This window comes from Penicillium samsonianum (genome assembly GCF_028829775.1).
Source record: "Penicillium samsonianum strain IBT 33392 chromosome Unknown utg000007l_segment0_segment0, whole genome shotgun sequence".
NCBI lineage: Eukaryota > Fungi > Ascomycota > Eurotiomycetes > Eurotiales > Aspergillaceae > Penicillium > Penicillium samsonianum.
This window is the reverse complement of record NW_026643265.1, coordinates 773,441-787,758: the sequence shown is the minus strand read 5'-3', so window position 1 is coordinate 787,758 and position 14,318 is coordinate 773,441. Positions and strand designations below refer to the sequence as shown.

The following is a 14,318-nucleotide window of genomic DNA, read 5'->3' as shown; positions in this document are numbered from 1 at the left end:
GAGAAGGAAGATTGAATCTTTTTCTTTTTCTTTCTCAGCAGTTCAAAACTATACTAGTCATGGTTTCAATTGTAGAAATAGAGGTGCCTCTGTGCCTATATGTTGTATAAAATATGGATTGAGTCCAGGCCGTGTCTCACTTTACCCTCGTGTTGGAGATCCCATGGTCATTTTCCAATTCCTTCTTTTTTTTTGGTACTTTGTGGTAATTAATTTGAAATGAATGGAATTTTAGGAGAAAAAAAGAGAGAAAAATAACATAATTACAACATTACATATTTTAATATTAAAAGTAACAGAGAGACTGAAATTTCAGACCAAATAAGACTGTAAAAGTACTGCGTGTCAAATGTGTACACGCAATCCCTGCAGAAAAGTGGCTACATATGTAAATAGGGGGTATGGAATACAACGGAGTACAGCACATTGAGTTGTACTCCGTACCTGCGCAACAGAATAAGAAGAGACGGTGATATACCCCGTGCCCTAACCCCGTGTCCTAGTATCCAATAGCCCCCTAAAGTGCAGTTCTAGAGTTCTAGACGATCAAGGCTATAAATAAAAAATAAAAAGGGTCTCGGCTGTCAAACTGGTGTGTTGGGGGACAAAGTGAATAATTTGACATGTTTATTTGAATCAGCAGAATAGTAGAACAGTGAAATAGACCTAATATCTACATATGTACTTACAATTATGCCCATCATATTGTAGAATAGCAGAATAGTATGTTGTAGGAAAGAAATGTAGTTGTCTTCCTGATTTCAGCCGTTCTTGGCAGGCAATCGCATTTCCCCCGATTCCCGATTCTGTTTTCTCCCTATCAACCCTTCGCTTCACCATTCTTCACCTCCTCTCTTCTCCACATTCGTTCGGGGGGTTTTGCGACGAGTGTTCGAGACGGGATCGCCCCTGAAATTCTACACAACCTCACACCTCCTTATTTCCCATCATGTTGTTGCCAAAGGGTGGTGTTAACTGGAAATCGGCCAAGGCCAGATTGCCGCCATGGAGGGCAATCATCGTTCTATTAACACGGACTCGCTTCTTGGTCTCCATAGCCTTGACGGGTCTGCTCATCCTCATGTGGCGCGGTGTCAGCAGGTCTGCATCAGAGATGCAAAGGTAAGAAAACACGCAATCCATCGGGGCATCGGGAAACTATCCATACTAACTCAACTGGCGTCAACAGCTTCTACTGCTATGGTTCAAACAAGTCACCCATGGAAATGTCCATTAACGAGATGGTCGAATGGAGTGCGCACGCCCAGACCCCCGTCCTCTTCAACCGCCACGAACCCTACGAAGTCAACTCCACCACCATCACCGATCTCAACCTGAACCCCATCAAGTCTACCTCCAAGGCCGCCCTAAACCGCGAACGTGTACTCATCCTGACCCCTCTTCGTGATGCCGCTCCTTACCTGGCTAAATACTTCGACCTCCTTTACAAACTGTCTTACCCACACGATTTGATTGATCTGGCCTTCCTCGTCGGTGACTGCAAAGACGACACCCTCGCAAACCTCGCCTCCGAACTCGATCGCATCCAGAACCACGCCGAGGAGAAAGTTCGCTTCCGCAGTGCAACCGTCATCCAGAAAGATTTCGGCGCCGACGTGGAGATGAGTGTGGCAGAGCGACACTCGTTCGCCGCACAGGGTCCACGACGCAAGGCTATCGCTCGTGCCCGGAATTACCTTCTCTACTCCGCTCTGAAGGCCGATCATTCCTGGGTATACTGGCGGGATGTGGACATTACCGACTGTCCCGAGCGTATTCTGGAGGATTTCACGGCTCACGATAAGGACATCCTCGTGCCAAGTATGTGATTTTGCTTGGAATTTGGATCCGACGTTGGACAGCTGGCTGACAGTGACTTTTTTTAGACATTTGGTTCCACCGTTACAACCAGGATGGCCATGATATCGAGGGTCGCTGTATGTATACCCGTGACGCCCTGTGTGCTATGCAGGTTGCTTACATTTTCACTCCTAGTTGACTACAACTCATGGGTCGAATCCGACAAGGGCCGCCGCCTGCGCGCGTCTCTGCCTACCGACACCGTTCTGGCCGAAGGCTACAAAGAGTACGACACTGGCCGCACCTACCTGGTTGGTATGGGCGACTGGCGAAACAACAAGGATGATGAGGTAGAGCTTGACGGAATTGGTGGTGTCAACATCCTCGTCAAGGCCGATGTGCACCGCTCCGGCATCAACTTCCCCGCATACGCCTTCGAGAACCAGGCCGAGACCGAAGGGTTCGCCCGCATGGCCAAGCGAGCTGGCTACCAGGTGGTCGGACTCCCCAACTACGTGGTTTGGCACATTGATACCGACGAGAAGCCCGGCAACCTTGGAGACCGTAAAGCGTTCTAGTTTCTGCATTCCGTCCGCCGGAAATCTCGCTTGGGATCAAGTTGATCTTTGATCCCACCCCGTCCTCCAACATCCACCATTCTCCATTACTGCCCGTGTGTTGTCTTCCCGATGATTACGACTGGGGAAAGCTTTTAACCACCGCGGGTTTCACTTCTTTCTCTTTGACCCATTCTCTTTTCCCTTTTTTTCTTCTCTTTTTGGATGGATGTTTCGCGACGGAAAGCCTAATGACTTCCCTAATACAGTATCTTCGTGCCGCGTTCTAGGGAGTGTGTGTATTTGTTACCTTGGCGCTACGGGGGGAAATGTTGTTTGGCAGGTTCGCAGGTCTATAAAGTTCATTCTCCAGGCCTCTTTCCTTGATATACCGAATTTGTGTTTCTACACACAATCCCGAGTTATGGGGATGTGTGTATATCCGGGCATGTACACTCGAGCGATTCTATCTCGATCATCTGTTCTTCTTGCGCAAAACCTACATTAGGGACCGAGAACCGGACCGTCTACACTGTCATGTTTCGTTTCCTTGTTTCCAAGTCTATTTGATTCTGATTCTGCTATGCAGATCACCTCCAAATGGTCTTTTCCATTTCATCTTTTTCTTATTTTGTCATATGCTGAGCTGGCGTCCTTGACTATTTTTTTTTGGAGATGAGAGGCAGGATATCAGACCAACTCAGTTGAAATTTAGATGCTGTGTGAGTCTAGACTTCTTGCAGATGAACCAAGGCAGATATCCGTGCTGCACTGCCCTATCTGTCGAGTTTCATGTATATAACCAATTGCATGATTTCCTTCCCTGCAAAAACACAAGCTGTATGCTCTAAGTATCACAACTAGTGTTTAATCGAAGATTGATTTCCTAGCACGATCATATCTTGCAAACCGATAGGCAAAAAAAGCAATAACCTTGCAAGAAATGGGGCCAAAAGCCTGAGACTAACGTAATCATCGTAATCATCTCGACGCACCCCCGAAAGGTCTATGTTGCCTAACTCTAGCAAGATTCAGACGAGCTCAAAAATCAAAGGATATAATCTCTGCTGAACCACTTTGTTTGAAGGCGCCTCCGATCCGCCTAATACTGCCCCTGCTTTTCTCTTAATACGGAGATGCACCGTTAGCCCCGAGCTTTGTTCCAGAGAGTATGGGATCTATAGGATCGCCACTATAATCAGCCCCAGTTTCGCTTCATCGGAGCTGACAACACGATGCCTCCCGTATCTAAAACGTGTCAGAGTTGCGCGGATTCTAAGGTGCGATGTGTGCGGGATACCGATATTGCCGCGTGTAATCGGTAGGAATCCGGAGAACCTCTCTGTGCAAGAACACTATCTAAACTACGCAGGTGCCGCCGTTTGGGAAAAAAATGTCTATATCGCCAGACTGGCCGTCGATTTAATGGCTTCCAAAAGGACCGGTGAGCAGACTTTCCGTGATGATAATATGGTTTGATCTAACTCATCAGCCAGTAAGATTGCGGCTCTTGAGTCAAAGATCAATGAGCTTAAGGCCGACCGTGCTGATCTAGAAGAAAATGACAACAACACGAGCACGCGCAGCACGCGCAGCACATCATTAATTAACGGCGATGCTGCGCTTGAAGACATCATCAGCCGAGGCTTTCTTGACATACAGACCGCCGAAAGGTACCTAAACACATTCAAGACAAAACTGACCCCACACTTCCCATTTGTGGTTGTGCCCCCTGATGTATCTATCACGCAGCTCCGCCAGGAGAAGCCGTTCCTATGCCTAGCAATCCTTGCATCGGCTTCGTACGAGAACATGCCACTGCAACGGGCTCTAGGGGACGAAGTCAAGAAAGTCGTCGCATCACGCATGGTCATCGGTGGGGAAATCTCCTTTGAGTTGCTGCAAGGACTGTTGGTGTTCCTCGGATGGTAAATCCCGACCTATCGATACTTTGATACATATCGTGATTGCGTCTGACAGCATATGGCAGGTTGCATTATCACTCACGGCCACACCGTTATACTCAATTCCTGCAACTGGCTATAAGCCTCATGATAGATCTGCGGTTGGACCGTCCGCCACAGACACAGACGTGGAAGACAGAGTTGCGCTTTGGCCTTCAATATAATCTGCAGAATCGGACGTTTAATCGGCCTTCTTGGGGAAGTAACGAGCAGAGGGCTGTCTTGGGATGTTACTATTTATCTTCCTCGTAAGTTTCTGTGCCGCCGGGGCTTATTGGGTATTGGCTGATAGTTATTTTGCTTTAGGATTGCGATGCTTGTGCAAAAGAAGTCTACTATTCTGCGTCTCCCATATCAGGAAGAGTGTTGCAAGTCTCTCGATGAAGCCAACGAGTATCCTCATGACAAATACGTCAGTTATGTTATACAACTTCAATTTATTGCAGAAAAGGTCGACAACCTATCCGCAAAGCATGGGCTCGATTTGGAAACGCCTGGATCGGGATCAGAGCTCTTTATCACCAATATAAAGTCGGATCTGGAGGCATTCTACGGTCGTCTACCCTTCGATATCAACGAAAGCTGTAAGTCCGAACAGAACGCCAGGCTCACTCTAAAAAGGATTTGACACTAACTTAGAGCTGTAAACGAAGTTCTCCTTGCTATACAATACCACGCGACAGGACTGTGCCTATACCAACTAGCTCTTAACATCACCAACAAAGAGTCCCAATCACCCTTTGACTCTAACTCCTGGAGAGACGAAATGTCGTTTTCGGCACTTATCTCAGCCAGCTCGATACTTAATCTGTACATTCAACTTCCATCCAACGAGGAAGTCGGATTCAACAATACGCAATGGGTACAGATAGGATTTGCCTTGCTAGTTGCCTATCGACACACCGTGGCAGCCTCTAAACCACATCAAACTGCTGCCTTCCTAGATACTCTATCAAAATTGAGATCGAGGGTTGGGGCGTTGTCTACTTCTGATGTAGATATGAACGGCGCTCGAGATGTTTTCTTCGATTTTAGGAACCGCATAATTCAAATCGAAAAGTGGCTCGGGAGACACGATAGACAGGAAGATAACTCTCACGGCGAGGAGAAGTTTGAAGACTTTCAACATGCGTCATGCTTGGAGCCGACACACTTTGACGGGTTTATGGGGGCTGCGCAGGCGGAGCATATTGATGGCTCTCTCGGGAATTTATTTTCATCTTCGGCGGAGGACTTGCATATCCCTCATGATTTTTTCTTTGCGTCTTCGTTTGAGCAGCTTATGGGTGATTGGGCATGATTATGGATTTAATATTTCATTTCATGGGGCTACCTTATAAATCTTCAACTACCAACATCATTCTTTATTTATCGCCAAGGAACATAGTGATGGCTCCGAAGTCCATGATAATAGCATCAGTGTAGTTCTCGGTTTCCGCTTCTAGGCGATATTCAACGTCGATGGCCTCGTCCGTCACAAATCTGCGTCCCCGACTGTCGCTGAGCATGAAATGGGCAACGGCCACTAGACCGAAACACCAGTCCTTGGTGCAATCGTCCTCAAGGGCAGTGTGCCCCACTGTTGGGAACAACCTGCCAACATATGTCCTGATTGGGAAATGGTGACCCAAGGGATGCCGTATGCCCAAGCAATGACGGGCCTTCCATGGTTCAGTCTGTCGCGCCGGACGTCCCCATTCTATGTAAAGTCGATTCGCCAGACAGAGGCCCGTAGCTTTGTAGGGAGAAACTTTGTGGTTAGGCAACCCATTTGTTGGTTAACTTGACGAAAAAGGGGGGCCAGCCCGGCTCGTCTGCGCCGTCCATACCATAGGCGTCAATATGGGGTGTTGGGACTGGCACATTCAGTAATACCCGCGATGTGGCCTTCCGCATCGCGACGGCCGCATTGTGTTGTTGCACCAGCAGTGACTTGGTGATTCCAATGACGTTTCACTCGTCGTCCAAATGCGTCTGACAGTTTCAAACCCTTCTGTTTGTTCCTGCCTTCGAATTTCGCTTCTTCGGCATGATGATTGTGCTCACAAGTGGGGAAGTTGTGTAAGGTAGGAAGTGGCAGGCCGGTGAAGTGAGGAAATTGTGTAAGGGTAGAAGTGAGAGCTTGGTGAAGTGAGGTGAGGGGAGGTTGTCATTTGTAATAATCACCTGTCCACTCACCCAGTTTCTTCTTCATAAAAAAGGCCTTAATGTGAGATAAATTGAATAGGCAGCAGTGCTGGGTCTTGGAGTTTCTAAATTGCGATGATCCAATGCTTCGTATCGCCGAGCCGATGTATACAAACCGCCAAGACCAGCATCACCGACCCGATCTTGGATATAAAAGAGATATGAAGGAAATATCTGAACCAAAATCAATTGTTATTCATTCAAGATGATCTCAATCCCTCACGCTTCGACATTCTTCTTCCTCTTCTCTTTGGCCCTCTCTTTCACCCCATGTCCACTCCTTGGTCCTGCATTCCCTCCATTCTCTCTCGATACAAATGACAAAACTGTTGCAAGTGCCCTGCAAAATCTCACAAAGGAGTTTGACAAACTAGTCGCAACAAAAACTGGTGCTCATGGGGATATCTCGCCAAACACCACCTTTAGCATTGCCTTGTTCTCATCCGACCCCGGGAATGCTGAAGACGAGCCATTCTTCTGGCAGTATCACCACACAGCCCCTACATTGAATCAGTCTTCAGTAGGATCTCACAATGCGAACAAAGACAGCATTTATCGTATTGGTGGGCTCACTGAAGTTTTCACTGTGTGGAGTCTTCTTCTCATGGCAGACGGAGACCAGGTCTTTGATGATCCTGTTACCGAGTACCTCCCTGAGTTGGTTGACAGTGCAAAGGAACAAGACATGATTGGACATGTAAGATGGAATGATGTTACTGTTGGTCAACTGGCGAGTCATATGTCTGGAATTGGCAGGGACTGTGAGTAGGACACTGCACAGTAATATGATTGGTGATAGGGCCTAATTCATGAACAGATTGCTCGAAGGATGTGACTTTGCAAACAAGTTTTGTTGAGGCGGGACTGCCTCCACGCCAGGCTACCCACATGCCTTGCTGTGATGATGGTTCCAAGTGTGATAGCAGCAGTATGAAATTCAAGTCTGTGCCTACTATCTCTGCATACTAACCCCTTCATAGATTTCATTCGACACATGGCCAACCGAACTCGTGTGGCTCCAGCTGGAGTAACCCCCAGCTATTCCAACATGGCATTCCAGTTTCTAGGCTACATAGTAGCAAAGCGCACAGGAAAACCATTTAGCAAAGTCCTTCAACATGACATCTTTGACGTCCTAGGAATGACTGAAACCTCAATTTTTGCACCAGACAAAACCACCAGAGGAATCATTCCCGTGAGCAAAGAAGCCAGTGGCTGGTTAGCACGCCACGAAGGAGACGAAGCGTAAGTCCATACCCTCTCCATCACATCCTAATCACTAATCTAAGAGTGTCTCCAACCTAGATCAAAATCTCTTTTCTCCAGCATCAAAGATCTCGCAACAGCCGGCCAAGCAATCCTAAACTCAACCCTCCTCAGCAAACCCCAAACAAATCGCTGGTTCAAACCAGTCTCCCACACCTCCAACCGAGCCAATTCCATCGGATTCCCATGGGTTATATACAGCGCCGGCTCATACCCCGACACCTCCATGGTGGACATCTACACAGTTCTCAGCAACGAAGGCAACGGCGAGAGCCTCTACAGCTCATACCTCGGCCTAGTCCCTGACTTCGGCGTCGGCTTTGCCATTCTCTCGGCTGACAACGAGGCCCCGGCAGATCTCAACGCGCACGCGGATATTATCGGTGATGTCGTGCTAGAAGCGTTGATGAAAACCGCTATTGAACAGGCGGCTGAGAATTTCGGTGGCGCATACAAGGCATCCAAGATCAATTCATCTATTGCTGTTGGATACGACCATTTGCCTGGTTTGTATATCCAGGAGTTCGTTAGTAATGGCACCGACTTTCGTGCAACACTCGCTGGAATAGTGGGTGTCGCGAAGCCGGCGGATTTGAGTATTCGATTGTATCCTACACAGCTGGTTGAAGATTCTGGGTCTGGCTCCAGGCAGGCTTTTAGAGCTGTCTTTCAGGATATGACTGAGCTGGCGGATAATGGAACTCCGACTTGTGTGTCATGGCTAGATCTTGACAGGCTCCAATATGGAGGCCGTGGTCTGGACGAGTTCATTTTCTCTCTGGATCAGAGTGGTCAGGCTGTTAGTGTTGAGATTCCAGCTTTGCAGGTCTCGCTGAAAAAGAACTAGCAACGGGAGGGCTGGTTATAGTCTACAGGTCATCGTCTTGCTTATACTTCCTTTCTTTACATGATACTACTTTTAAATTGTGTTTGTGGTCTTTCGTTATAGATAGGGCTGTATCACCAGACATCAAATGTTCACAAATGAAGCTAGTCACTTTGCTAAGCCCTTGACCTTCTAGCAAAAAACCCAGGTATCATCCTCTCTCTATTTACACGCAAAATATCATGCTGCACGTGACCCACGATCACCGTGCTGACATCTACTCATTGATGGGCCATATAAGCGGCTCTCAAATAGGAAATCCCCCCTAGGAAAAACCCGGTATACAAAGTACATACATCAATGTAGTTGCATACTTCGTACAGAAATTCCCAATCCACAATCCAATACATTCCATTCCCTTCACCATGTCACTTCGTGTCACCCGCGCCTTCCAAAGCAAAGCCCCCGCTTTCCCCCACGCGCGGCAATCGTTCCTCCGCGTCCCGCCATCACACTTATTCTCCTCCTGCCCCTCAGCCTCGATTAAAATCTCCCTACCCAGAAGATCAATTCTAACGTTCCAATCCCGCAATATGTCTTCCGCCCCTGCTAAGCGAGAGTTCCTCTGCATCCTGCCCGATAAGCCCGGCGTGCAGGCGAAGCGTCTCGAGGTTCGCCCGTGAGTCTTTCCCCAGAATATGGAGTCTAGCGTGGGACGTGCGTCGTCGGGGGATGAGTCTTGCTAATGCGGTCTTCAGTAACCACCTCGAGGGCATTAAGCCGCACGTTGCGTCTGGTGCTTTTGTTGCCGGTGGTATGTGACTCACTTTTATTTTCGTGTTTTGCGTTTGTTCAAACGGAAAGTTCCTATGTATATATACTAACATGGATTGTCTTTGTCCAGGCGCAATGCTCAATGCCCACCCCGCCGATGGCGAGACTCCCTCCTTCAAGGGAAGCATGATGCTTGCTGTTGCGGAGAATGAGGCTCAGGTGCTTGAGCTGATTAACAAGGATATCTATGCCACTTCTGGTGTGTGGGATATGGAGAAGGCGCAGATTATTCCGGTATGTTACGCAGAAAGAGGGTTATCTGGTTTTCTTTTCTGCTCATTGCTAATTTGTCTCCTGATTTAGTTCAAGTCTGCTGTTCGTCAGGCCTTGTAGGTTGCATATCTACATATGTGGTTTTTAGCTTTGCATTGGGTCTGTGGCTTGAGATTTGTCGTTGGATTTATTGAATGAAAGCGACTGGTCATTGAGCTTGTGCTGCATCTAGATGCGGGTTGGGTTTGACAAGTAGTTCTGTTTTACTTGTACGGAGTAGAAGCGAATACTTTGATAGGTATATCATACTAGCAAATTGGCTCATAATAAGTGAGCAATGCCGTAAAGGATAGATACGGTTAGCCTCGTACTTCTTTCTTCTTATTCGGGTGTGGATATCCCGATTGGAATAAGCCGAGGAATGGAACTATAATCCGATTTGGTCTCCGAATGTAACTCCGCGGGAATAAGGTCTGTCCAATTTCGATGGAAGAATGTGGTAATAGCTCAATCCAATGTATATTGTATTCGAATGGTCGAAATACAGAAGAACATCAAATTGATAATTGATCGCCATGGTTGATTTTACGTCTATCACTTCTCTCCACTATTTGATATCATCGCCCAACAATTGGCCCAAGGAAAGGCGGAAAACAAGACGTTGACCGGGCGAGTCCACCGCGGAGAACTTGAGTGGTGCACAAAGGTCGCCACCCCTGAGAACTGATATCACCAGCACGCACTCTAACTGGCACAGAGAAATAATTCCCCAACTTTTCCCATCTGGCGCATCATTTAAATATCACAATCGAAGGCCGAGGAAGGAGATAAACGAACGTCATCTTTGTCATCTCCGACGACCGGCGGATCCGGGCTAAAGAAACTACTCCATTAGGACTAGCGTGCTTATCTAAGACCCGATCAGATTATTTATGAATTCATCACCTTCTCCCTATCAGATCCATCTTTTTTCGCCTCCTAACACATATCACCTGTGAAATCCAATATTCCATCAAATATACCCATCACAATAAATCCCACAATGTTCAAGCGCCTAGTCACCGTTGCTCCCCGCGTCGGCTCCGTCGCTACTCGCAGCACCCTTTCTCCCCTCGCCGGCCTGCAGTCCGCTCAACCCGCCGTCCGCCGTGCTGCTCCCGCCCCAGCTCAACAGCGCAGAGGATACCACGAGAAGGTCCTGGACCACTACAACAACCCCCGCAATGTCGGCTCCATGCAGAAGGGTGACCAGGACGTCGGTACCGGTCTCGTCGGCGCACCCGCCTGTGGCGATGTCATGAAGTTGCAGATCCGCGTCAACAAGGACTCCGGCCGTATCGATGATGTCGTCTTCAAGACCTTCGGCTGTGGTAGCGCTATCGCTTCATCCAGTTATCTGACCGAGCTCGTCCGCGGTATGACCCTCGACGAGGCTGGAAGGGTTAAGAACACCGATGTGGCGAAGGAGTTGTGTCTGCCTCCTGTCAAGCGTATGTCTTTTCTTCTGTGATGGATTTGTTCGGTTCATATGCTAATACATATATTTAGTGCACTGTTCCATGCTCGCAGAGGACGCTATCAAGTCTGCCATTGCCAACTACTACACCAAGAACCCCAACACCCGTGCCACAGATCTTTCCGGGACGGGCGGCGTCATTCCTGATGTTAAGGTTGAGACTGGCAGCCCTGCTGCTTCCATTTAAATTGATTTCTCTTTGCTTTGACGGTGTGATGCTGTCGGATGGATTCTCCATCTGAATGACGCAACCTATTCGTTTCCTTTGACGAACTCTGCGATTTTTAATTCCGAGGTCGTCTTAATACACAATCACTTGATCAAGGATGCTTGTTTTTGTCGGAGAAAATCAACAAGAACTGGTGTGCATTTGGGATTCGTTGTATTTGGTGTCGCTGAAAATGTGCGCCAAGAGATGACGATGGATGAGATGAAAACGAACAAATCGCCCAATTGTTTGATGTACATATTCCCTTTTTCTTTTCACGTTCTGATACGTTTTTCTTTTTTTCTGCGATGGCGCCTCGGTATATGGGATACTTGATCGATACTCTCATCTCCATTTTCTGAAAAGCAGGGCCTTGATAGTTTCCAATGAAACAGTGAAACCAGAACAGTTACCTTTTGTAAAAGTAGACTCGGAAGTAATATCAGAAGCAATCTATGATTTATAATTTATTCACAATCTATCTATTTGTACAAGACCACACTGGATCTTTGCCTTTCTGCGAGAACACCCGTGGACAGCAGAACGAAGCCCGGAAACACAGAACAACCCATCCTCTAACCATCCAGTCAAGAGATGAAGAGGCCATATGTATAAAGAAATATAGAACGCCATCGCTGATGCACAGACAGACCACTCAAGACAATCCGTGCCAATGAACCAAGGGAAAAAAAAAGGGGGGGATATAATGGAAAAACAAAACAAACGAAGAAAAGGCACCAAGGGCAAGCCATCCACAAAACAAACACCGTCTAACCGCTCCGAAGGCCGAAGCGAGTCTTCAATGACAGCACAGTCTCATAAACAGACAATTTGACCTCAACGCGAAGGTAGCTCGCGTAGGCATACATGAAGCGGAGGAAGTTGCGGAAGACACCGCCAGACTCCTTAATGAGCTCTAACTGCTCTTCAAAGACAGTGCGCGTGGCATATCGGGCGAGGATGAGGAAAGAGCGCATTGGGCCCTGGCGTGTGTGAAGGTTTTCGTCTAGGCTGCGAGCTGGGAGGGAGTTAGTCAATGATATCCAAAAGAATTGAGCGTCGAAAGTGAAACACATACTGAGGTCATTGGTCTTCAATATAAGAAGGATAATCCGCGGTACCTGGCCTAGCAAGACAACAAGCTGTTGCAGCATGCCTTCGCCCAACGCACCGGAGATATCATCTTTCTCTTTAGCTGTCCGCGAAGAAACGACGCTTTCCTTCGTGAGAACGCTGTAGTCTCTACCGGTAATAGCACTAGCAAAGAGCGGGAACTGCTTGTCCGTGACGCCGGCAACCTTGTACGCGAACTCGCGCATCCGTGGCACGTCCGCGTCGATAACGGCTAGCCACAGCTTGGCGTAGTTGCGGCGTAGGTCGCGGTCGATGGTGCGGTAGAGACCGTGGTCATAGAGGACGATGTCGAAGTTCGGGTGTGAGCGCGTGTAGTTCGGGCGGATGGCGATGTTGCCGCCGTGAGGATCGCAGTGGAGTGGGGCGTTGTCGCCGAAGATCATCTCGTTGAAGACGTGTGCGAGAGCGGCGGAGACTTCGTCGCGATCAATGTGGTTGGCGTCCAGATACTCCAGGTCGTCGGGGCGGTGGCCTGCGATGTACTCCATGACGAGGATACGTTTTTGGGACCACATCACTGGGGCCTAGTTAGCTCCAAGTTATACATATAAAGACAGGATTGGCAGCATCACGAACCTTCGGGGATGACCAATGGGGCATTGGAGTGCTTTTTGAAGTACTCGCTGGCATGAGTAGCATTCTGAGCTTCCATGCGGAAGTCCAGCTCTTGCGGTAGCGAGAAATCCATTTCCTTGGACAACCATTCCAGGTCATATTCAGGGAAGAAGCGCTTAAGCATGGAGAAAGTGAATCGAGTCAAAGCCAAGTCTAACGGCACCCATTCGTCCAGCGCGGGATGCTGGACTTTCACAGCGACCTTTTGCCCGGTTTCCTTCAACGTAGCAATGTGCACCTGTGCCAGGGATGCGGCACCGATAGGTGTCGATTCAAAAGAGGCGAACAACTCATTCATATTCTGGCCTGTGTCCTTGCGGAACAACTCGCCAATTGACTCAATTGAGGAGACAGGGCATCTGTCCTGGAGGGGTATGAAGGTCGAGGTCCATTCGATGGGAAGCAGGTAGCCCATGCTGCTGAGGTGCTGGCCCAATTTGATGAAAATCGATCCATTCTTTTCCAGAACACGGAGTGTACGCTCGGCGCATCGCTTGTGGCATGCGCGAATCAGTGCGTTCTGTTCTTCGGGGGACGGGGCGTCTTGTTTTAGGGTAACACGGTAGCTGCGAAGATTCGAGGTTGTGTTAGCGATTTTATCAGAGCGCAACATAGAAAAGGACTATAGAGTCACTGCACCTCACTTACTCGTTGATACAAACAGCCAGTGTGCCAACAACACGCCCACTGCGTTTCGCCGCCTGGAACGCATGCTCCGCTTGATCGGAGAACGTCACTGCGCCCAAACCGAGGATACTTCCAATGAGAAACCATTTGATGGCACTCCGCTGCGATGCACTCATATTGGGCTCATTGTCGGACCTGTGCTGGCTCTTGGTCTTTGTAGACAAGAGAGGCGAAGCCTTCACAGAAAAAGAACGGCGTGAAGCGGCGAGGGTCGAGCCCTGGGAAGACACTGAACGACCCCATGACGAAGCATTGATTACGCCGGAAGAGGGCGACTGTTGTAGCGGCGAGTTCGAGGCCAGAAGAAACGAGGATCTAGATGTCGAGGGATTGGATGTTTTCCCAATCACAGTAGCGGGATCAATCTTGAATGCCCGCAACGGCACGCGAAGCGCTGCGCTCATCCCGAGGCGAAGGCCACCGGCCAGAAAAAACCAAAAGAAAAGAGGAAAGGACTGATAGTGCTAGGCGTTTCTGGGCTCAATTCATCGTATGATTATTTGTCGGCTCA

General features: G+C 48.5%; 7 protein-coding genes across 7 annotated transcripts; 5 read left to right on the top strand and 2 right to left on the bottom strand.

Annotated features, from left to right (window-relative positions):
- Positions 1-949: 949 nt before the first annotated feature.
- On the top strand, positions 950-2,378 carry N7471_011113 (ANP1/MMN9/VAN1 family protein; the record flags this gene model as incomplete). Its single annotated transcript, XM_057283832.1, has 4 exons — positions 950-1,122; positions 1,190-1,821; positions 1,887-1,937; positions 1,996-2,378. The coding sequence occupies 4 exons, from the start codon at positions 950-952 to the stop codon at positions 2,376-2,378; spliced, it is 1,239 nt and encodes a 412-aa protein (XP_057130098.1).
- A 1,214-nt stretch (positions 2,379-3,592) lies between these two features.
- N7471_011112 (uncharacterized protein) lies at positions 3,593-5,621 on the top strand (the record flags this gene model as incomplete). Its single annotated transcript, XM_057283831.1, has 6 exons — positions 3,593-3,678; positions 3,730-3,801; positions 3,854-4,285; positions 4,348-4,569; positions 4,628-4,905; positions 4,975-5,621. 6 exons carry the CDS (start codon positions 3,593-3,595, stop codon positions 5,619-5,621), a joined length of 1,737 nt encoding a protein of 578 aa, XP_057130097.1.
- A 64-nt stretch (positions 5,622-5,685) lies between these two features.
- On the bottom strand, positions 5,686-6,217 carry N7471_011111 (uncharacterized protein; the record flags this gene model as incomplete). Its single annotated transcript, XM_057283830.1, has 2 exons — positions 5,686-5,900; positions 6,151-6,217. The coding sequence occupies 2 exons, from the start codon at positions 6,215-6,217 to the stop codon at positions 5,686-5,688; spliced, it is 282 nt and encodes a 93-aa protein (XP_057130096.1).
- A 496-nt stretch (positions 6,218-6,713) lies between these two features.
- Positions 6,714-8,621, top strand: N7471_011110 (serine hydrolase domain-containing protein; the record flags this gene model as incomplete). The annotated part of the gene is made up of 4 exons (XM_057283829.1): positions 6,714-7,269; positions 7,326-7,436; positions 7,489-7,753; positions 7,814-8,621. 4 exons carry the CDS (start codon positions 6,714-6,716, stop codon positions 8,619-8,621), a joined length of 1,740 nt encoding a protein of 579 aa, XP_057130095.1.
- Positions 8,622-9,025: 404 nt separating this feature from the next.
- N7471_011109 (uncharacterized protein) lies at positions 9,026-9,767 on the top strand (the record flags this gene model as incomplete). The annotated part of the gene is made up of 4 exons (XM_057283828.1): positions 9,026-9,279; positions 9,359-9,414; positions 9,505-9,668; positions 9,738-9,767. The coding sequence occupies 4 exons, from the start codon at positions 9,026-9,028 to the stop codon at positions 9,765-9,767; spliced, it is 504 nt and encodes a 167-aa protein (XP_057130094.1).
- Positions 9,768-10,689: 922 nt separating this feature from the next.
- Positions 10,690-11,350, top strand: N7471_011108 (iron-sulfur cluster assembly scaffold protein; the record flags this gene model as incomplete). Its single annotated transcript, XM_057283827.1, has 2 exons — positions 10,690-11,137; positions 11,196-11,350. 2 exons carry the CDS (start codon positions 10,690-10,692, stop codon positions 11,348-11,350), a joined length of 603 nt encoding a protein of 200 aa, XP_057130093.1.
- Positions 11,351-12,141: 791 nt separating this feature from the next.
- On the bottom strand, positions 12,142-14,211 carry N7471_011107 (ABC1 kinase family protein; the record flags this gene model as incomplete). Its single annotated transcript, XM_057283826.1, has 4 exons — positions 12,142-12,389; positions 12,450-13,022; positions 13,082-13,686; positions 13,769-14,211. The coding sequence occupies 4 exons, from the start codon at positions 14,209-14,211 to the stop codon at positions 12,142-12,144; spliced, it is 1,869 nt and encodes a 622-aa protein (XP_057130092.1).
- Between the last annotated feature and the right edge of the window lie 107 nt (positions 14,212-14,318).